The 23,948-nt window shown below is 44.2% G+C and overlaps 1 protein-coding gene across 1 annotated transcript in view; it reads left to right on the forward strand.

The window, feature by feature from the left end:
- Nucleotides 1-23,948, forward strand: part of LOC112234631 (ubiquitin carboxyl-terminal hydrolase 43-like) — a 109,975-nt gene that overhangs the window by 43,834 nt on the left and 42,193 nt on the right. The window contains exons 3-4 of the mRNA XM_042327638.1: nucleotides 13,561-13,664; nucleotides 20,920-21,012. Of these exons, the coding sequence (XP_042183572.1) occupies nucleotides 13,561-13,664; nucleotides 20,920-21,012 (197 nt within the window). The remainder of the gene's footprint in view (nucleotides 1-13,560; nucleotides 13,665-20,919; nucleotides 21,013-23,948) is intronic.

Raw genomic sequence — 23,948 nt, forward strand, 5'->3', positions numbered from 1 at the left:
CTCGAGCGTGGTGGAGCGTCATAAGAGCAGGACGTTTGTTTGTACTGTAGTGCTTATTATCTTGATTGTAATCCTTCAATTTTACACTTACCAATGTCTGGACATGGACTTAAATCGCTGTCAAAACTGGTATGCTCTGGTGGTTACAGAAAATTACCCCTTTGAGCCACTGTCCACTTTCGCTAGCCGATAACAATGCTGCAGTATTTTTCTCTGGTCAGTCAGCTCAGGAATCACAATAGATTAACTCTGTCCCCCTCGTTGACAGTGCTGCGCTAGCAACAAGGCTCTAGTCCTTCCACTCAGTTGCTCACAACTGTATCTTTGTCATTTATCTAAATCCTAAGAATCAATTACACTGCTGTAGCTGCCAGGGTGAGGGATTGGAGTTTTAATGTTCTTCTTACTCCCGGGGTATCGGCACACGCCTCTCCTGGCATTGAGTCTTTTGGATTAAGCAAGGTTAAAAATTTGACAATTTAACATATCTCGGGTATTAGCGGTCGCACGTTACTACTACATGATGAGTTCTGTTTTGTGCATTAAACTGACAGTGTCTGAAATTCTTCCATGTTCTCTTTTCAGACTTCGTCAATGTCCTCATCTCCTCTGTGCCCAGTCAAGTGCCCCTTCACAATAGTCATTTACTTTGTAAAATGTGGTCTTATACTGTAAATATATATAGCAGAGTACTTTTTTTTTTAAAAGGGACTTCCACTAGAACTGTTTGAAAGGACAACTTGATAAGCCATTGTAATCAGCCAATCAAATGATCATCTGATCTGACATTTACTGTGATCCCTGTATACGTTGGTCTACTGTATGTCCATTCCGAACACAAACTTGTAACCACTGACCATGCTTTTCTTCATGTGGGTCTGCTGTATATCCATCCTGAACACAAACTTGTAACCACTGACCATGCTTTTCTTCATGTGGGTCTGCTGTATGTTTGCGATATTGTACTGTATCTGTGACTGAAATTATTTTCAAGGGGATAATTGCGGATCATAATCTCAATGTATTTTATTTGATATAGTCTTTAAGGATACCTACTGAGCATAGTCTTTAAGGATACCTACTGAGCATAGTTGTAACGGTTTTCTAGTGGTGATGAAGGAGAGTCGGACCAAACTGCAGCATGTCGATTGAGATTCATGTTTAATCAAACAAAGAAACACGAACACTACACAAAACAATAAACATAATCGAAACCGAAACAGCCTATCTAGTGCAAACTAACCGAGAGTACACATAGGACACTAAGGACAATCACCCATGACAAACTCAAAGAATATGGCTGCCTAAATATGGTTCCCAATCAGAGACAACGATAAGCACCTGCCTCTGATTGAGAACCACTCCAGACAGCCATAGACTTTGCTAGATAACCCACTAAGCTACAATCCCAATACCACCACCAAAACCCCAAGACAAACACACCACAATTACAAAAACCCCATGCCACTACCTGGCCTGACCAAATACATAAAGATAAACACAAAATACTTTGACCAGGGCGTGACAGAACCCCCCCTAAGGTGCGGACTCCCGAACGCACCTCAAAACAATAGGGAGGGTCCGGGTGGGCGTCTGTCCATGGTGGCGGCTCCGGCGCGGGACGTGGACCCCACTCAGTTAATGTCTTAGTCCCCTCTCCTTTCGTCCCTGGATAGTCCACCCTTGCCGCCGACCATGGCCTAGTAGTCCTCACCCAGAACCCCACTGGACTGAGGAGCAGATCGGGACTGAAGGACAGCTCGGGACTGAGGCAGCTCGGGACTGAGGGGAAGCTCGGGAGTGAGAGGAAGCTCAGGAGTGACAGGAAGCTCAGGAGTGAGAGGAAGCTCAGGAGTGAGAGGAAGCTCAGGAGTGAGAGGAAGCTCAGGAGTGAGAGGAAGCTCAGGAGTGAGAGGAAGCTCAGGCAGGTAGATAGATCTACCAGATCCTGGCTGGCTGGTGGTTTCAGCAGATCCTGGCTGACTGGCAGATCCTGGCTGACTGGCAGATCTGGAAGAGTCTGGTTGACTGGCAGATCTGGAAGAGTCTGGTTGACTGGCAGATCTGGAAGAGTCTGGTTGACTGGCAGATCTGGAAGAGTCTGGTTGACTGGCAGATCTGGAAGAGTCTGGCTGACTGGCAAATCTGGCGGCGCTGGGCAGCCTGGCGGCGCTGGGCAGACTGGCGGCGCTGGGCAGACTGGCGGCGCTGGGCAGACTGGCGGCACGGGGCAGACTGGCGGCGCGGGGCAGACTGGCGGCGCGGGGCAGACTGGCGGCGCTGGGCAGACTGGCGACGCTAGGCAGACTGGCGGCGCTGGGCAGACTGGCGGCGCTGGGCAGACTGGCGACGCTGGGCAGACTGGCAGCGCTGGGCAGACTGGCGGCACTAGCTGCTCCATATAGGCTGACAGCTCTGGCGGCTCCGTGCTGACTGGCAGCTCCTTGCAGACTGGCAGCTCCTTACAGACTGACAGCTCCTTGCAGACTGACAGCTCCGTGCAGACTGACAGCTCCGTGCAGACTGACAGCTCCGTGCAGACTGACAGCTCCTTGCAGACTGGCAGCTCCATGCAGACTGGCTGCTCTATGCAGACTGACATCTCTGGCTGCTTCATGCAGACTGACAGCTCTGGCTGCTCCATGTAGACTGGCTGCTTCATGCAGACTGGCAGCTCGGGCTGCTTCATGTAGACTGACAGCTCTGGCTGCTCCATGCAGACTGACAGCTCTGGCTGCTCCATGTAGACTGGCTGCTTCATGCAGACTGGCAGCTCGGGCTGCTTTATGTAGACTGACAGCTCTGGTTGCTCCATGCAGACTGACAGCTCTGGCTGTGCTGAACAGGCGGGAGACTCCAGCAGCGCAGGAGAGGAGAAAGGCTCTGGCAGCGCTGGAGAAGAGGGAGCCCCCGTAAGGATGGGCCGGAGAGACAGCCTAGTGCGGGGTGCTGCCACCGGAGGACTGGTGCGTGGAGGTGGTGACGGATAGACCGGGCCGTGCAGGCGCACTGGAGCTCTTGAGCACCGAGCCTGCCCAACCTTACCTGGTTGAATGCTCTCGGTTGCCCTGCCAGTGCGGCGAGGTGGAATAGCCCGCACTGGGCTATGCAGGCGAACCGGAGACACCGAGCGCAAGGCTGGTGCCATGTAAGCCGGCCCAAGGAGACGCACTGGGGACCAGATGCGTAGAGCTGGCTTCATGGCATTTGGCTCGACGCTCAATCTAGCCCGGCCGATACGCGGAGCTGGAATATACCGAACCGGGCTGTGCACCCGCACTGGAGACACCGTGCGCTCCACAGCATAACACGGTGCCTGCCCGGTCTCTCCAGCCCCCCGGTAAGCACAGGGAGTTTGCGCAGGTCTCCTACCTGGCATAGCCATACTCCCTGTAAGCCCCCCCCCCAAGAAATTTTTGGGGCTGACTCTCGGGCTTCCATCCGCTCTGCCGTGCTAGCTCCTCATAATGCCGCCTCTCTGCTTTTGCTGCCTCCAGCTCGGCTTTGGGGCGACAATAATCTCCAGGCTGATCCCAGGGTCCTTTACCGTCCAGTTCGTCCTCCCATGTCCATTTCTCCAGGTAGTGCAGCCTCTCCCACTGCAGCTGCTGCTCCTGCTGCTGCTGCCTCTGTTGCCTCTGTTGCCTCTGTTCCTGCTGCTCCTTTGGGCGGCTACACTCCCCTGGTTTAGCCCAGGGTCCTCTCCCGTCGAGGATTTCCTCCCATGTCCAGAAATCCTTATTTAGCATCTCCTTTTTCGGCTTCTCCTGCCTGTTGACACGCTGCTTGGTCCGTTGGTGGTGGGTGATTCTGTAACGGTTTTCTAGTGGTGATGAAGGACAGTCGGACCAAACTGCAGCGTGTCGATTGAGATTCATGTTTAATCAAACAAAGAAACACGAACACTACACAAAACAATAAACGTAATCGAAACCGAAACAGCCTATCTAGTGCAAACTAACCGAGAGTACACATAGGACACTAAGGACAATCACCCACGACAAACTCAAAGAATATGGCTGCCTAAATATGGTTCCCAATCAGAGACAACGATAAGCACCTGCCTCTGATTGAGAACCACTCCAGACAGCCATAGACTTTGCTAGATAACCCACTAAGCTACAATCCCAATACCACCACCAAAACCCCAAGACAAACACACCACAATTACAAAAACCCCATAATTACAAAAACCCCACACCCTGGCCTGACCAAATACATAAAGATAAACACAAAATACTTTCACCAGGGCGTGACAATAGTCTTTAAGGATACCTACTGAGCATAGTCTTTAAGGATACCTACTGAGCATAGTCTTTAAGGATACCTACTGAGCATAGTCTTTAAGGATAACTACTGAGCATAGTCTTTAAGGATACCTACTGAGCATAGTCTTTAAGGATACCTACTGAGCATAGTCTTTAAGGATACCTACTGAGCATAGTCTTTAAGGATACCTACTGAGCATAGTCTTTAAGGATACCTAATGAGCATAGTCTTTAAGGATACCTACTGAGCATACACTGGTTGAGTCAATGTTGTTTACAATCATTTCAATGAAATTACGTTGAACCAACGCAAATGTACGCTGGCTTGACGTCTGTGCCCAGTGGGTAGTTGCTTTTAATTGTATTTTTATTTTGAATTTTACCTTTATTTAACTAGGCAAGTCAGTTAAGAACAAATACTTACTTTCAATGACGGCCTCAGTGGGTTTAACTGCCTGTTCAGGGGCAGAACGACAGATTTGTACCTTGTCCAACTCCCTAACCACTAGGCTACCCTGCCGACAATATTTGCTGACAAAATTAAATTGAGCTTATTTTATTCAATTTAGACGCTAAAGGGCTTGAAGTTGTTGTGATGCCTCTCACAACCCTATCAAGCACTAAGTTGAACAAATGAAATATCTGTTAGTTTGTTTACACAGTATTGCTGTTAATAAAAACACCAGGGCAAAGTCAAATAAACATGACTACGTTGCCTGCGGCAGGCATGCAATCGTAGCCTTTGCTGATGAAGCTATTTATACAGGTTTAGTAATAAATCATTATTTGTCCACTCTGCTTCTGATGAAATGTTCCCTCATCAGTTGGCCTTTCCTTTCCATTACAGGGCTCTGCTCTGTCAGTGAGACTTCTCAACCACAGCCACCTCATCTTAGAACTGTTGGAAAGAGCTCAAATCATTTTAATTTAATCTGAATCTCCCTTTTGAAAATGTGTTCATCTCCATGTTCACTTATAGCAGAACACTAAAGCGCCATCCTTCACAGACATACTACTTTTTTGTGTCACAGAGTTGATGGCCTAGAAGAAGCAGCAGACATGAACACAGGCTTTTTGACAACTTGCTGTTTCTCTTTGTGTCCATGACAAGCGGAGTCATTTGATAAAAGCATTTATCAAGGACACACATTACAGTACATTATGTTCCCGTCTTGGACATCAGTCTGTTGCCTTTGAGTGTTTGTGTGTATGTCCGGGCGTGCGCGCGTGTGTGTGTGTGTGTGTGTGTGTGTGTGTGTGTGTGTGTGTGTGTGTGTGTGTGTGTGTGTGTGTGTGTGTGAGAACAATTCTACATTTCTACAAAACAACATTTCTAAGGATGAGACAGCAGTGTGGTTTGACATGGTCGGCTCAACTACGGGGGATACAAGGCGCAACGAGTGAGAGAATGGTGCTGAAGCGCAAAATTGTTGGCGTATGATAGGCAGCCTAGTCTTTGCAAACCTGATCTACAATGGATTTGTTATTATACTGGTCATACTGGTCACTAACTGGTCATACTGGTCACATTAAACAGTGTTATAGTCTTTTCAACATCTCCTGGGCTGGGGACCGTCGCTGGAGACCCCAGGCTGGGGACCATCGCTGGAGACCCCGGGCGGGGGACCCTCTCTGGAGACCCCGGGCTGGGGACCGTCACTGGAGACCCCAGGCTGGGGACCCTCTCTGGAGACCCCGGGCTGCCGAGGCGCACTGTAGGCCTGGTGCATGGTGCCAGCACTGGTGGCACCAGGCTGGGGACACGCACCTCAGGGCGAGTGCGAGGAGCAGGAACAGGGCATACTAGACTGCCGAGGCGCACTGTAGGCCTGGTGCATGGTGCCAGCACTGGTGGCACCAGGCTGGGGACACGCACCTCAGGGCGAGTGCGAGGAGCAGGAACAGGACACACCTGACTGGGAAAGCGCACTTGAGGGAGAGTGCGAGGAGTTGGCACAGGACGCACTGGGTCTTGAAGGTAGACCTGGAGACCTGGTGTGTATAGCCGGTATCAATTGTTCCGGAAGTTTAACACACGTTTCAGGACGAGTACGGAGAGCTGACTCAGGTGGCACCAAACTGACAACACGTTCTTTTATTTCAAATCTGTGTGTCCTCCACCAACTTAACAACTGCCCCATTTCTCTGTCTTCCGAATCCTCCTTCTCTCAGACTGGCTCTGGTTTACTCCTCGGCTCCGCCTACTGCTCCATGTGCCCCCCCACCCAATTTTTTTATTGGGGTTTCTGTGGTTGCCTTGACTCCTCGTATCGTCGCCTTTCCTCCTGTGCTATATCCACCTGCTTCCATGGCAGGGTCTTGTCCCCTGCCATTACCTCCTCCCAGGTCCAGGATGTCCTCCACTCATCTTTCTCCCGGGCCCAGGATGTCCACTCCTCATTCACACGCTGCTTGATCCTTATTTGGTGGGTTATTCTGTCACATTCGTCATAACGAGGAGACCAAGACGCAGCGTGATAAGAATACATTCTTCTTTATTTACACAAAGAACACTAAACAAACGAACCGTGAAGCTAATATGCGTAGTGCAGACAGGCAACTAAACATAGACCAAGAACCCACAAAATACCAAAGGAATATGGCTACCTAAATATGGTCCCCAATCAGTGACAACGATAAGCAGCTGCCTCTGATTGGGAACCAATTCAGGCCACCATAGACCTACATAAACCTAGACTTACAAAACCCCCTAGACATAAAAAAAACCTAGACAATACAAAAACTAACAAACCCACCCTAGTCACACCCTGACCAGACCAAAATAATAAAGAGAACTAAGATAACTAAGGTCAGGGCGTGACACCGAGTCAAGTCTCAAGTCAAGACCGACAAGTATCAAGTCATGTCTCAAACTTTGAGATTCGAGTCCTAAACAAGTCATAATGTGCTCTTCACCAAATATTTTTTAACAAGAGTAATAGTTAGTATATTACATTTACGCAAATCATGAATGTTTTTAAAAATATCTATATATTTATTACTTTCCAAATAAATGTTATTTTTACATGGAAATACATGAGTAGCCATGAGAAAGACCCCCCCCAAAAGTGATCGACTATCAAGGATCGCTATGGGGCGCAATCGGGCGATGTAGGCTTTTACACAATCGCCCAACCTTACACACACACACACACTCACTCTCTCTGTGTGGTTACAGTAGGCTAACGTATGTCAATGGTTTTAGGAACAGCAGTAACATCAGGCAGGATTTAGGCTACCAACTGCCTAGCCAGTTGTAACTCAATCTTGGGTGCAATTATCACGTTCTCGCACTAATTGACTGTGTGAAAGCTCATTGATGTAACATTACATTAGCCTACATGCTACACTAGCAGAGTTATAAATTATATAGCTGTCGGCTATATTAGCCACGACTTACCATACTTTGTGCAGCTTCAAATGTCGAACAAAATTGGAAATTGTTGCGCCTACGTCTGCAATTTTCTTCCCGCATGTTTTGCAAGTAGCAATCTGTTTTTTGTTGATACAGCGTCATCTTTATATCTGGAAATAATAATTTGGGTATCGTCTTTCCAAGGGCTCCATCTGAATTCACCCGCCGACGTTCCTCTGCACTGCCACGCACAACTTTTTCTCAGCTGGCACAATTTGATTGGCTGTAATCAAACTGTAATCTGTTAAATGAAGAGTTGATGTGCTTCACACTTTTTTTAATAGCATAATTTTTTATATTTGGGCTTGGGGAGGTTATCAAGTCAGGTTGAGTCAAAAGGCTCAAGTCCAAGTTAAGTCATGGGTCATTGGTGTTAAAGTCAAGGTCGAGTTGCAAGTCATCATATTTGTGACTCGAGTCTGACTCTAGTCCAAGTCATGTGCCTCGAGTCCACACCTCTGGATACTAGTATCAAATCAAATCAAAATTCATTTGTCACGTGGCCGAATACAACAGGTGTAGACCTTACAGTGAAATGCTTAGTTACAGGCTATAACCAATAGTGCAAAAAAGGTATTAGGTGAACAATAGGTAAGTAAAGAAATAAAACAACTGTAAAAAGACAGGCTATATACAGTAGCGAGGCTATAAAAGTAGCGAGGCTACATACAGACACCGGTTAGTCAGGCTGATTGAGGTAGTATGTACATGTAGATATGGTTAAAGTGACTATCCATATATGATGAGCAGAGAGTAGCAGTAGCATAAAAGAGGGGTTGGCGGGTGGTGGTGGCGAGACACAATGCAGATAGCCCGGTTAGCTATTAAATTCAGCTTATTTTATTCAATTTAGACGCTAAAGGGCTTGAAGTTGTTGTGATGCCTCTCACAACCCTATCAAGCACTAAGTTGAACAAATGAAATATCTGTTAGTTTGTTTACACAGTATTGCTGTTAATAAAAACACCAGGGCAAAGTCAAATAAACATGACTACGTTGCCTGCGGCAGGCATGCAATCGTAGCCTTTGCTGATGAAGCTATTTATACAGGTTTAGTAATAAATCATTGGCGGGTGGTGGGTGGCGGGACACAATGCAGATAGCCCGGTTAGCCAATGTGCAGGAGCACTGGTTGGTCGGGCCAATTGAGGTAGTATGTACATGAATGTATAGTTAAAGTGACTATGCATATATGATAAACAGAGAGTAGCAGCAGCGTAAAAGAGGGGTTGGGGGAGGCACACAATGCAAATAGTCCGGGTAGCCATTTGATTACCTGTAGTATCGCGATATTCATTAGTGACAAGGAAACAAAACACGAAGCGGATTGAACTTCTTTAGGAAAACAGCCCTGATGTTGGAAACAAACATTATGTTGTCATCCAGAGTCACATTTATTTACTTTCCAAACTATAGCACACAGTATTTGACATACAGCAGGGTTTTAAAGGACCAAATAGTTAGTCTGCTTCGTGTTTTAATTTTTGCCACTGAAAACAGATTGTGATACTGGTATCGTCCTAGCCATACTAGCGGTTGCTGCTAACATGCTGCTGCCGCCTCGCAGTCTGATGACTTGGCCAGGCTCACCAGGGAATTTAGTGAGGTGATAAGACTGTGTCTGGGCTGGGCTCATTGGTCTCGGAACACTGTGTTGTTATCTCTGCACAGATAACTCTGGAATGTATTATCTCTCCAGCTCCAGTCAACTCTGCTGCTGAGGAGGCCAGAGAGTGGTAGTAAGGCATGAATTCAGCTAGCTATATGTTCTGTAGGAGCATAGGCCTCAGGAGAGCAGACCTCCTAGCCTCTCTCTCTCTGCTCTCAATGCCTGCTCTAAAGACCTGTTACCCCTTGACAAATAAGAGGAGGCTCAGCAGAGCATTACCGTACCACACAGGGAGGGGAAAAGAGAGAATGTTATGAGAGAAGGATGAGGGAGTGACTGAGTGGGGTAGAGTGTGATGGAGAGAGCTAAAACCATAGAGGAACTCACTAAAGTGAGAGTGGAGGGAAATGAGAGAAGAGGGAACATTTGTGATTGTATGTGCCTATTGAAGCCCCGTGCAAGAGGGGAAGGTCATGCTTCGGTCACATTCCGGTCTGTGCTAAGCTGAAGTGGACTTGGAAGAAAAGACTCAGTGGCGTTGGTTAGTTAGAGGAACTCTCCTTCTGAGCACTACACTACACTTTTTGAGCACTCCCACACCACACTACACTACACTTTTTGAGCACTCCCACACCACACTACACTACACTTTTTGAATGCTTCCACACCACACTACACTACACTTTTTGAGCACTCCCACACCACACTACACTACACCTTTGAGCACTCCCACACCACACTACACTACACTTTTTGAGTGCTCCCACACCACACTACACTACACTTTTTGAGCACTCCCACACCACACTACACTACACTTTTGAGCTCTCCCACACCACACTACACTACACTTTTTGAGCACTCCCACACCACACTACACTACACTTTTTGAGCACTCCCACACCACACTACACTACACTTTTTTGAGCAATCCCACACCACACTACACTACACTTTTTGAGCACTCCCACACCACACTACACTACACTTTTTGAACATTCCCACACCACACTACACTATACTTTTTGAGCACTCCCACACCACACTACACTACACTTTTTGAGCACTCCCACACCACACTACACTACACTTTTTTCCACAACCCGAAATTCAAAAACCTCCTTTCAGCTCCATTTGTGAGATGGGATCATGGTTGAGCTGCCGGCCTGGGAACAGTGGCAGTCAGTATGGGATCAGGACAGGAGACATGGTGTGGTGGAGAAAGAGTCAACAGAGAGACTTGGCGAGCAATAATGCTCTGATAGCCTCCATGAGCCTGTCAAATGAGGGCTAAAATGATATGATGACTTAATGCATTTTCAAGTGCCTGGCGTCTAGGTACAGCGCTCTAGTAACTTCAGTAATAATGTGCTAACCCAGAAATGTGGTTTTAGCTTGGCCTTTTCCAAGTCAACCACTCTTGATAAGAAAAGGTGAGTCAGAGATTTGTTATCATAGTTCAACGTGTACATCCAGTGGCTTTGTTCAGGTGCTGAATGTTGAAAGTATGAATGTTTATTTGCAATTTAAAAGAATCCAGACACATCAAATGTTCTTTGTGACAAATGTCACCTTCAAGGTCAAAGCTGTTTCAGTTTGGGAGCTACACATATGCACGCAAACACACACACACACACACACACACACAAAGGCTGTATTGTAGTCATATATTTACTCCATAATGTACAATTTTGTACCATTAAATATCTCCACTATGCATCTGAAGTGCATCATGTCACTTCACTAAATCCTGAATGCCTGAAGGCAAATGGCAGCTCAAATTCCCTTTGCACTTGAAAATCTGATGTTCGTATCTTTGGTACATAATTCTCCCTTTATTTTTTATTTATAACCATTGTTTTCCAACAATGTGCTTGTTTTGTAGGAATAAAGGCTTCACTGTGTCCTCTTACCTAAACGTTGATGCATAATCAGCTACGGTGACTGTAACCGTAACTGTATAAATCAGGAAATAGACAATAAGGAAAATGTTCTACTTTGTCACTTTCATAACCGACGTTGTCAGTGAGCACATATTGTGCAGTTGATATTGACTATATTGCAGAGGCATGTTGAAGTTTCACACATCTTCGAAGAGAGATTGTGAGAGCTCAGTTACAGTAATAATTGGTAATCAAGCCAGCAAAATCATTTGTTATTTGCTGTTAAATTGATTTACCATGATTTCCTTCAAAGACATTCATGAAGGGAAGGCCGTTCGAGTGTTGAACCAGTAACCGAAAGGTTGCTGGTTCGAATACCCGAACCGACAAGGTGAAAAATCTGTATGTGTTCTTGAGCAAGGCACTTAGACCTAATTTGCTCCTTGGGCGCCGTACTTGTAACGATGTACCAGCGTTGGGAAGCAAGTTCAGGGAGTAAATACGTTTAATAAATAAACAAAACAAGAAACACAAACAGTGTACCAACATGACACAGAAACAATGACGACTGGGGGGAAAAACAAAAGGAGTGACATATAAAGGGCAGGTAATCAAGGAGGTGACGGAGTCCAGGTGAGTGTCATTATGCACAAATGCGCGTAACACTGGTGACAGGTGTGCGCCTTAAACAAGCAGCCTGGTGACCTAGAGGCCGGAGAGGGAGCACACGTTACAGTGTTACTATGACTGACCCTGTAAAACAACACAAAACAACACATTTCACAGTACCTATCTGGTGTATGTGACAATAAAACATTTTTTTATCCCAGTAAATGATTGGGGTAATTAAGCCTAATGAATCCCTCTAACGACATTATACAGTATTACCTCTCTTTTTCTCAGTCATCCATCCTGTCTCAGTGCCTATGGTATGGTACCTTTTGTTTCGTTTTTACCATTGCTGTACCAAAATATCCATCATAACCACACATCTCCTGGCAACGTGGTTTTATGAAATGGTGCAACCATGACCCTGATACCATAGTGAGAGAATGATTCAGATTTGACATTACATTGGTTTCAAATGACTACACTGCATCCATGATGTGCCATTACATAATCTGCAGTAATTATTATTCCACAGAGTCACACTGGCAACAAACCGCCATTAGAAAGTGCTAGAGACACCCTCAGAAGTGACAATGAAGGAGGAGCAAAGACCATGGCAGCAGTTGTTGCTGCTATTGTTGTTGATGGTGCAGCTAGGGTTAGGTGGATTAGTTCAGTCAAATCAGCGCTGACGGGGACAGTTTTCAATTCACTTCATTCATTATCACATAGCTGGGCTATGCCCTCGTTGTGTGCCGTCCCAGATCAGCTTGTTTTTTTGACCTTGGATGGTTTCAGTGATCAGTCTGTTAGTTTTATCGCTTTTTCCTCCTCTTTTATCTTTTCCAAGGCCAGTTGAGCTCTGCTGTAGGTGAGTGGATTAAAGAATAAAGAGAGAAGTCCCCCAAGCGGGTTTCATTCACGTCAATACTTTCTACTGCCTTTGAAAATACCCTTTTAATAGAAATAAAGACTGCTGAACAACATTTCACAATGTTCTAACTAGACAGATATTCATTTAATATATTTTATGCTGATCTGTACCTCCCCTCAGTGTTAACTCCTATATTCATTTGGTGTAACACTGGTTTTGTTGCCACTGATGCAAAAAAAAACAAGTATATATTTCTGCCAAGATGCACTTTTAAATGGATAGTTGTTAGCTCAATGACTGGAAATCTATGGGAACAGCTAGCATGTCATTGCGCTAACTCTAGTAGCTAGTAGCAATTCCCCCAGAGTTTTGGGTGGCTGGGGGAAGAGAGTTCCAGAGTTTGGGGGGCAGTTGCACTGAAAGCCCAGTCCACAATGGTGCACAGTCTTGTTTTGTGGATGGTTAAATAAAGGTTAAATAAAAATAAATGTTACGGAGGTGAAAGAAGGCAGATTTGGTGACGGACTTGATGTGGGGCTCGAAGGAGAGAGTGGGGTCCAGGATGACCCCCAGATTTCAGACCTCGGATAATGGGCAGATGGTGCAGCCATCAATGGACATCATGAGGTCACCCACTTTCTTGAGGGCAACTTTGGAAGCCACCAGCGTGACCTCAGTTTTATTGCTCTTGAGTTTGAGTAGATTGGGTGTCATCCAATTTTTGATGTCCTGGAGTCAGTTGATCAGAAACAGGGGAAACAGGTGAGAGGTGGGTTTGGTGTGGATGTAAATCTGGGTGTCATCCGAATAGCAGTGGATTTAGTTGAACCTGATGTTTTTTTGTAGATGTAGATTGTAGATGTTAAAATTATGTGTTTCTGTTTGTCCACTCTCTATTCCAGGGCCCTGGTATATCAGAGAAGGCGATGGTCACTGAGACTCCCCACTCGCAGCAGCCCGGGGCACGCCACAGCTTTGTACAGGAACACTTCCAGGCACAATACAAGTGAGTTTCCAGTTTGCCAGGTCTGCCCATAGCATACTGCCAGAGAATAGCCCTATTACTATCTGCACCTTAGTCCTGCAAGCATTGATGAAATTGATGGCATCTGAGCTGAGCTGAGTAGAAGACAGTTGACTCAATCCCTGGACTTGTGCTAATGTAAAAACTGCTGCCTTGCATCTTGAAGGACAGGTGAATAATAAATGAATTACTATACAGGGAATTGTCTCTCATATTTGTGTCAGTCAACAATTTCCCTCAGATTCAGTGTCTTGAATGTAAAACAGAAGAGTTAACTTTCCTCTCCTTTGTTCATTGTGAAATATTTTTCGTGGCTCAACCTGCTCCTTAGATGAAAATGCTAGAAAATAATAAATAATTAAAAAGTGTCAAAATGTGACAGCTTTTGTTATTTTATTTACATTAGGAGCCAGTTGTGTTTTTGTGTAACCCGTTCTATTCCTGTCAGTGCACCTGGATGAGGTTGCGAGGGAGTCTGTTGTTGAGAGATTGATTGAGATTTAGGAAAACTTTGTAAGTTGGCTAAACAAAAACATATTGGGGAAAAAACCCATTCCAATTTTAATACATTTCCTTTAATTATGAACCATATGTTATAAAGTTCAATGCAATTATGGTCATTTGTGTGGAAATCAGTTTCATGCTTGTCTTGGTATAAGCTGTTAGTCCATCGGTCACACACTGCCTGTAACTTGGTCTATTGGGTTTTGCACCTCTCCTATGAGTTCTTTACAATTATTGTACAACCAATGCAGAGTTAGGTATGGAGGCTTTTTTCCCACATCACATTCGATTACCGATGACTCTTCGATCCAGTTCTCATTGATTGAATTAAATTGTAATTATCAGATAATGTGTAATGGAGATGCCATTATAACTATACGTGGGTAGAGGTTGTATATGTATTAGCAGGAGAAAGAGTAACCTCATTAAATCACTGCAGACATTCCAGTAATTACTGAGCCTAGCTGGAGCATCAATACTGACAAGGCCCATGCACAGAGTGCAGTAAGAAAGACTGCCCCTCCACCTAACCTTTATGTCTCCTAGGTAACTAGGGACCCCTTCAAGTGCATTTATGGTCCTGAGTAAAATGACTGGGGTGGTTGGTTCTTGTTTGAGGTCAAGTGAAAAACGACAACTGTACAAATCAAATAAGCATAGATTACCTACATATTGAATAAACGTATACAATCTTTGCTCTAGTAGCTTTCCTGATAAGCTGTGATTGATGAACCTGATTGAGTTTTCACAGTTTTAGTCCTTATAACATTCCTTTCAATCCGTGTTCAGTGCCCCTCAGCGCCTGCTACAGCAGCTTTGAACCCAGAGCCTCTGAAGCTTCACAAGTGTTCATTTAATCTTGGAGATAAAGCCTCCTAGGTATTTCTATGAAACAGATGCATCTCACAGCTGTGGTCGGGAGATCACTGGAGCTGCTGAAGGTAGTGGAGCTGTTGCAGTACCTTCATCATGATTTGGCTGTCCACTCCTCTCACAGAGGTGCCAATGACAGCTCTGCATCCAACTGCCAAGTGTAAATCTCTGTCAAGCCCCCCAATTTTACGTTAGCTGTACTCTTCTCTGGGTAACCTTGACTAATGTCGTACTATATTGACAAGGAATTATGCAAACAACTGCACAATAGAACAGATGTATATTTGGACCTTTTAACTCTGTCGTGAAGTAATTAGAACACTTGCCACTCTGTGGAAGTTTCCATTTGCTTTGTAATTTCCTGCTTGTTTTTGTTTCCTCCATCTGCTAATTCCTTGGAAAATCAGCAGCTTGGTGTAATGCCTTTAATACATCTGTCAGAGCGCATCCCTTAATTGCTACCCACTGATGAATGTTTCTGCTTTGACAGCCGGGAAATGGGCGTGTCTAGACAGGAAGCAGCCATAGCTAGCTCACCCACTCAAACACTGTGCCAGATTCACCCAGGGTGATTCAGACTGGAATCCAACACTTGACTGATGATCACTGATAGTATAACTTCAAAAACAGCATAACTTTGCATTTCAGAGCTACAGCATGGCTTTAGTTCAGTGGAAAAGAGCTCTGGACTATATAGAAATGTCTCTCAAGGAATATTCCATAGCCATATCTTTCCATAACCATCTGTTTTTTTCCCCTTAGGCCAGTTCAAATCACTTACTCAGGCAACAGCATCATTGTCTGAGATGAGGATTGAGGCCTGGGTGTGAAAGTGTAAGACTGAAAAGCTACTGTCAAAGCTTTTTTAGAATAATGTGTGAAAGTGTGATTCAGAGTCGCAGTGGTCAGTAAAATTGCAAAATACTGTATGTATTTTATATGATTAAATATTTGTCATACTACTAACTAATATAATACTATTAGTGACATATACTTACGATGTTTGTTGTGCTATTTGTTTTAGGAACAGCCTTTGGAGTCCCTATCTTTGATTTGTTAACTATTCCTCTGTCCCTCTCTCATTGCCCTCCAGTATTTGAGTCCTGGGTGTAACACTTCAGTATGTAATATAATTATCACTGCAATGGGTCTGTTTGTCACTATACAATCACCAGGCCCATTATACTTGACAAGATTTAGTCAGTTTACAAATAAGCTTCATATATACTGACAGGCCTTTTATCTCTTAAGTTTTCTATTCTGATTTGATTTGACGTTCATCACATGTTGGTGTCATTCAATTGACTGTACGGTACCGTTATTACAATTCTCTTTGTCTGAAAGTGATGTCTCCGCAAAAGTGAAGTGCCTACTCTAACTTTGGAAGTATTGATTTTGAACTTATTATTTCTCTACAACTCTGTAGACTCTGGTCAAATCATGCATTGCCCAGTTCTTGAAGGTAAAGCTTTGATATAGCTAGTTTTGTTCTCATCCCACAGCATGACTCACAGCCTAGCATGGGTAATATGCAGTGAAAATCTCTGTGGTATCTGTCAAGCGCTGCTCATTAGAGTGAAGCCAAACGGCAGGCAGCAGAGCATGTCAGATTATGGACGTGGTGTACAGTAGTTTCACTGGAAGCCCAGCCTTTTTACAGCGGCACGAAAACCCACCACTCTCTCTCAGAGCTTCTCGCCTCTCTTTGTCTGAATCATTTTGACTGGGTGACCTTTGTTTTGTCTCACCACTTAATTTATTAATATTTCTGCAGGAGGGTTGAATAAAAAGGGCTTTGAAGCATTTTTGAGATTATTACTGTGACTCTGTGATTATTACGGTAATTCCTTTGTTTTGTCTGGATGCTCAGGATCACCTGCTGAACGATGCCTTACATATCAACAATCTCTAATGGGGCCACGACCTTTTGAACCCAGAGATGCAGTGAGGCTGCAGGCTCACTGAGATGAATTAACAGCCAATCTTTAGGCCAGGGATCATCAATTAGATTCAGCCACAGGACAATGTTTTTCGTGAGATGATGGTGGGGGGCCGGACCATAATTACAAATCATTTGTAGACTGCAAATTGACCACAAGAAGCCCAAACAGATATATTTGACTATATGATCACGTGTCTCTCTGTTATGCGTGGGAATACTTAGGAACTGATTTCCAAAATTAAAATCACTTGGAGCTCATATCCTGGTGTTTTTACAGTCCAACAATGAAAATGTAAAAAACAAATACAGTACCAGTCAAAAGTTTGGACACATCTATTCATTCAAGGGTTTTTCTTAATTTTTTACTATTTTCTAGAATAATAGTGAAGACATCAAAACTATGAAATAACACATATGGAATCATTTAGTAACCAAAAAAGTGTTAAACAAATCAAAATCGATTCTTGAGATTCTTCAAAGTAGCCACCCTTTGCCTTGATGACAGCTTTGCACACTCTTAGCATTCTCTCAACCAGCTTCACATGGAATGCTTTTCCAACAGTCTTAAAGGAGTTCCCACATATGCTGAGCACTTGTGGCTGCTTTTCCGTCACTCTGCGGTCTAACTCATCCCAAACCATCTCAATTGGGTTGAGGTCGGGTGTTTGTGGAGGCCAGGTCATCTGATGCAGCACTCCATCACTCTCTTTCTCGGTCAAATAGCCCTTATATAGCCTGGAGGTGTGTTTTGGGTCATTTGCCTGTTGAAAACAAATGATAGTCCAACAAAGCGCAAACCAGATGGGATGGGGTATCTTTGCAGAATGCTGTGGTACCTATGCTGGTTAAGTGTGCAATGAATTGTAAATAAATCACTGAAGGTGTCACCAACAGAGCACCCCCACACAATCACACCTCCTCCTCCATGCTTCACGGTGGGAACCACAAATGCGGAGATCATCCGTTCACCTACTCTGCGTCTTACAAAGACACAGCGGTTGGAACCAAACTCATCAGACCAAAGGACAGATTTCCACTGGTCTAATGTCCATTGCTCATGTTTCTTGGCCCTAGCAAGTCTCTTCTTATTATTGGTGTCCTTTAGTTGTGCTTCCTTTGCAGCAATTCAACCATGAAGGCCGAATTCACGCAGTCTCAACTGAACAGTTGATGTTGAGATGTGTCTGTTATTTGAACTCTGTGAAGCATTTATTTGGGCTGCAATTTCTGAGGCTGGTAACTCTAATGAACATATCCTCTGCAGCAGAGGTAACTCTGGGTCTTCCTTTCCTGTGGCGGTCCTCATGAGAGGCAGTTTCATCATAGCCCTTGATGGTTTTTGATTGACCTTCATGTCTTAAAATAATGATGGACTGTCGTTTCTCTTTGCTTATTTAAGTAGTTCTTGACATAATATGGACTTGGTCTTTTACCAAATAGGGCTATCTTCTGTATACCAACCAACCCTACCTTTTCACAACAGAACTGATTGGCTCAAACACATTAAGAAGGAAAGAAATTCCACAAATTAACTTAACAAGCCACACCTGTTCATTTAAATGCATTTCAGGCTACCTCATGAAGCTGGTTGAGAGAATGGCTGATTTGTTTAACACTTTTTTGGTTACATGATTCCATATCTGTTATTTCATAGTTTTGATGTCTTCACTATTATTCTACAATGTAGAAAATAGTAAAAATAAAGAAAAACCCTCAAATGAGTAGGTGTGTCCATACTTCTGACTGGTACTATATACAGTGGGGAGAAGAAGTATTTGATACACTGCCGATTTTGCAGGTTTTCCTACTTACAAAGCATGTAGAGGTCTGTAATTTGTATCATAGGTACACTTCAACTGTGAGAAACGGAATCTAAAACCAAAATCCAGAAAATCACATTGTATGATTTTTAAGTAATTAATGAACTGACTTGGCTTGTTAAATTTAAAATATCCAATTACAATATTGTCTAATTGCTGCAGCTCCCCAACAGGCTCGGTATAGACAAAGGTTGAGTGATGCATCCTCTGAAACAGGACCCACCAAACTATGCTTCTTAACCCCTGCCTGCTTAACCCAGAATCCAGCTGCACCAATGTGTCAGAGGAAACACCATTCAACTGATTACCAAAGTCTGCCTGCAGGCACCTGGCCTACCACAAAGAGTCACTAGAGCACGATGTGCCATGTAAAGCACCCCCGGCCTAAACCGGTGCTGAATTTTTTTAACGTTCAACAGTTTCCCGTGTGTATCAAGAATTGTCTACCACCCAAAGGACATCCATCCAACTTGACACAACTGTGGGAAGCATTGGAGTCAACATGGGTCAGCATCCCTGTAGAATGCTTTCAACTCCTTGCAGAGTCCCTGCCCCTATGAATTGAGGTTGTTCTGAGGACAAAGGGCTGTTTTGTACACTCGGTGTATGTGATCGTGTCTCAATGTAAATAAGGTATGAAATTATTGTTATTTTCAAATATAATCTCTTTTTGAGATTAGTTGGGGTCAATTTGCAGTGTACAAATTATTATAATTATGTTTTGGTCCCCCACTATCCGCTCCGTCAAAAATCGTCCCGAGGCTGCCTACCCCTGGGCTAGTGTTTAAGCTGACTCAAACTCTCACCCTTCAGCATCACTGCTTCATAGACAGGGATTCCCTCTCAAGTGCTGCTCACACTTCATCCATTAGGCATCACGGAAATATCACCTCCTTTTCCTTTAGGCCTAAGTGTTCCTTACCAATGCACAGTACATCTATGTTTTATTGGAGCTGCTGGAGTGTTATTTGTATGCAAGGAACATGGGCAGCTCCTCTGTTTCCTGTTGAGAATAAGACATCCGTAGGGGAGCGATCCACTCTGCCAAGAGAGAGCTCCACGCAGAGCCAGTGTCAGCTGGGTTGAGTTGAATACGGCTTTATTCACTCTCCCCCACTCACCCCTGTGGGTCTGTCAGGTGCCTTCCTAGAAGGGAAACACATTTAAACAGCTATGCTCTTGCTAAGATTTCCATGGTAGGCTACCCCTTGTAAAGGTTCCTGACATGCAGGCTGGAGAAGTGAAAGCTCTGTGCACTGATCATATGAAAAATTCTAAACACAAGAATAGGGAAATACTGTCTTAAAACATCGCCTTGCTGGGTAAAAGAGGAAGAGGGACATTTATGCTTGAAATTCAGATTTGCCATAGCTTTGTCAACTTGTTTTGATTGTATGCAGCAAAGTCATTGTTGAACTCAATTCCACTCCAGTCCTAAAGGCTCTTAAAGTTTCAGGCAGCCTTGTGAAATGCTTTTCGCTTCCGGACTAGAAGAACCAGTCATGGAGTTCTTGCCATAGAACTATTACAGGATTTAGAAGTACTTCAAGTCAAGTTTAATTCAAGTCAAGTTCAATAGCACTGCAGTCTGAGGACTTCCATGGAAATACCCTCTGACTTTTTGTTCAAACAATTAGTGATTTGCCAGAATAAGCAACTTCCTCTCCTAAACATAAAGGGGTTTGTTGGAGACAGTGTGTGAACCAGGTGTGGAAGGAAATATTGGTAAAATGGAAGATTTGCTCTCTTTTCCTGTCCTTTGAGTCCTATGGCCTGAACATTCATATAGGGAGTAAACAAGCCATATCTTAGGAGTGTTCTCTATTCTCCCCATGATGGTATTAGTGATCATTAGGGAATCGCTGCGTGCTGGTTCCCATTTAAAGGCCCAGTTGCACCGTGAGGGTTTTTCTCACTACCCACCCCCCTTACATCACTTATGTTTCCCATAGAAAATCTCTACAGCAACATCAAGACATACTGTACATACAGTGTGTCCATTTTAATAGTACTTTCCTGCTGGCCTGACACAGAAGTGCATGTTCAGGTGTCTAAAACAGGCATCAAACTTCACACAATCTTGTTTTTCTTTCCACAGGTCATCGCTGACCTGCCCTCATTGTCATAAACAGAGCAACACCTTTGACCCTTTCCTCTGCATTTCACTTCCCATCCCTCTGCGCCACACCAGGTGAGTACTATCCCTGTTAGGGCACCAACCATACTGAATACACAACCATGCAACACATCACACCACACTATGGTACTACGTGCAGATATTAGGAGACATCTGTCAGTGAGAGTCAAAGCCGTAGTAGGCGGAAAGACTTGCCTTAGGTACAGACGTAGAAATACACCGTAGACAAGACTCAAGCACTGGTGTCTTTTTAACGTCCCTTTCAGTCCTCTAGAGGCTCATAATGTTAGAGGAATGGATAAAGATCTGGAGTAGCACAGAGAAACAATAGACCTGGCTGAGATGGAGTGTACTTGAAGCCCAGAGGAAAGCCCTGAGGAGCACCACCTCAGAAACCAGGAACAATGTCACATTCATGCCCAGGTCACAAAGATCACTCCATCCTTTTGATAACTTTGTTTTTTATTAAAAGCAGAAGATAATGTTTCCTCTCACACACCGCCTGACAACACTAAGTCAAAACAGTATGGTTCTCACCTTTATTCTCCAGTGCAGATGGAGGAGTTGTCCTAATTGGAAAATATTATTTAGAGTCAAGTGATAAGTTTAACACCTATCTCAAGATTACTGGACTGGGGTGTAATAGAAGTGCATGCAGCTGTGTCCTCCTTTTGAGGTACCAGGGTGTGCCTAGCAAATTCAAAGCCTAACACACACTCCTCTATCCAATCCTACACCACAAATGGACACTACAACGTTGATCTCATACTGTAGATCATCATTCATACTGAGCATGCAACGTAAAGCTAGAATCCTTAGTTGCTACATGAATTTGAGAGTGGATACATATTTCCAGCCCCATCCCTTTAGCGATAAAGGGGCGGGGAGAACGCTGTGTTATTGTTTCAATGAAGGATTCTAGCTTTAACAGGTATTATTGGTGCAGCACTCCACCAATCAGGCCTTTATGGCAGAGTGGCCGGACGGAAGCCACTCCTCAGTAAAAGGCACATGACAGCCCACTTGGAGTTTGCCAAAAAGCAGCTAAAGGACTCTCAGACCATGAGAAACAATATTCTCTGGTGTGATGAAACCAAGATTGAACTCTTTGGCCTGAATTTCAAGCGTCACGTCTGGAGGAAACCTGGCACCATCCCTACGGTGAAGCATGGTGGTGGCAGCATCATTCTGTGGGGATGTTTTTCAGCAGCAGGGACTGGGAGAATAGTCAGGATAGAGGGAAAGATGAACATAGTAAAGTACAGACAGATCCTTGATGAAAACCTGCTCCAGAGCACTCAGAACCTCAGACTGGGTCAATGTTCACCTTTCAACAGGGCAACAACCCTAAACACACAGCCAAGACAACGCAAGAATGGCTTCGGGACAAGTCTTTGAATGTCCTTGAGTGGCTCAGCCAGAGCCCTGAATTGAACCCGATCGACTATCTCTGGAGAGACCTGAAAATAGCTGTGCAGCGACGCTCCCCATCCAATCTGACACAGCTTGAGAGGATCTGCAAAGAAGAATGGGAGAAACTCCCCAAATACAGGTGTGCCAAACTTGTAGCGTCATACCCAAAAAGACTCAAGGCTGTAATCGCTGCCATAGGTGTTTCAACAAAGTACTAAGTAAAGTAACATTTGTAAAAATCTGTTTTTTCTTTGTCATTATGGGGTATTGTGTGCAGATTGATGAGAAAAAAATAAAATGAATACATTTTAGAATAAGGCTGTAACGTAACAAAATGTGGAAAAAGTCAAAGGGTCTGAATACTTTCTGAACGCACAGTAGATGCAAAAATGTCATTTCAGCCTGTGGTGCCTGGCCTTAAGCAAGCTTTTATGCTAATTGGAGAATCGTTTTTAAAAATCTAGCTCTAACAAACAGCTTGCCAGCCAAACTTTACATAATCGCCTCATTCGTTCTACTTTTGGCTAATGGCATTGAATACTGTAGACAGTTATGAAAGGAAGAAACAGATGGTTTGCCTTTTAAGATTGTGCACATGGTTGCCCATGTAAGAAAAAAGGTGTCATATACAAAACTATCTCCATAAACCCTAACACAAAATAAAGTGCAGACTTTCAACGCCAACAGTCATTAACACCAACCCCAACCCCAACCTCACACATATACATTTATTTATTGGACTGCTACAGTACCTATTTTCTGACAGAAATGTGTTCCCACATGTCATATATACAGTATGTGGTTAGTTATGATCTAGTGTGTTAACCAATGTGGCAGAGTCAGCCCGACATGGACCCATATTGATGTTGTACCCTAACGGACTGAGTGGTATGGCAGGCATCTCCATTTAAACACATTAACTTCACTAAATGAGCCGCTCATTACAGATCAGCATGTTGTTACTGTAAAGATCCTTCAGAGATCTTGTTGTATAATGTTCCTGTCCTCCTGAGGAAAAGGTTTGCGGTTCATTATCATGATCGATTCAGCTTTGTACTCAGAGATGGGGAGCTAAACCTCTGAAAGGTGTTCTCGGGATGTAGCCACTATTTGCAGTAGTTTAGTATAATCATAGACTCAGATTACCATTCAATTGAGGGCTTTAGTTCAGTCACTGGGAATTGAATTCCCATTATAGGTATTGGATGCATCATGTAACGTTATAGATTGTTAATTATCCCGATGCCTGCCTTTCTAGTTTTGAGCTGTTGAGTGTGTGGGGATGTTTTTCCGCTCCCAGAATGGTTCCAAACAAGGTAATTAGTATGAATTAGTAACGCTTGCCTGCTCAGAGCACCATTGATTAACTACTGCCTTCACTGTTTGTGTCTTGAGACACAAAAAGAACCGTGATAATATGAGGCACTGTTTTGGTGTTCCTACTGCCTAGTCAAAGGCAGATAAAGGAATGGACTCAGGTGCGCTGCGTCTGTGCATATAGATGTACACAGACTGCATGACTGCTTCATACCTCTCACTATAGCATGTGCTGAGAATCCTTGACACCCATTGTAGAG

This window comes from Oncorhynchus tshawytscha, linkage group LG09 (genome assembly GCF_018296145.1).
Source record: "Oncorhynchus tshawytscha isolate Ot180627B linkage group LG09, Otsh_v2.0, whole genome shotgun sequence".
NCBI lineage: Eukaryota > Metazoa > Chordata > Actinopteri > Salmoniformes > Salmonidae > Oncorhynchus > Oncorhynchus tshawytscha.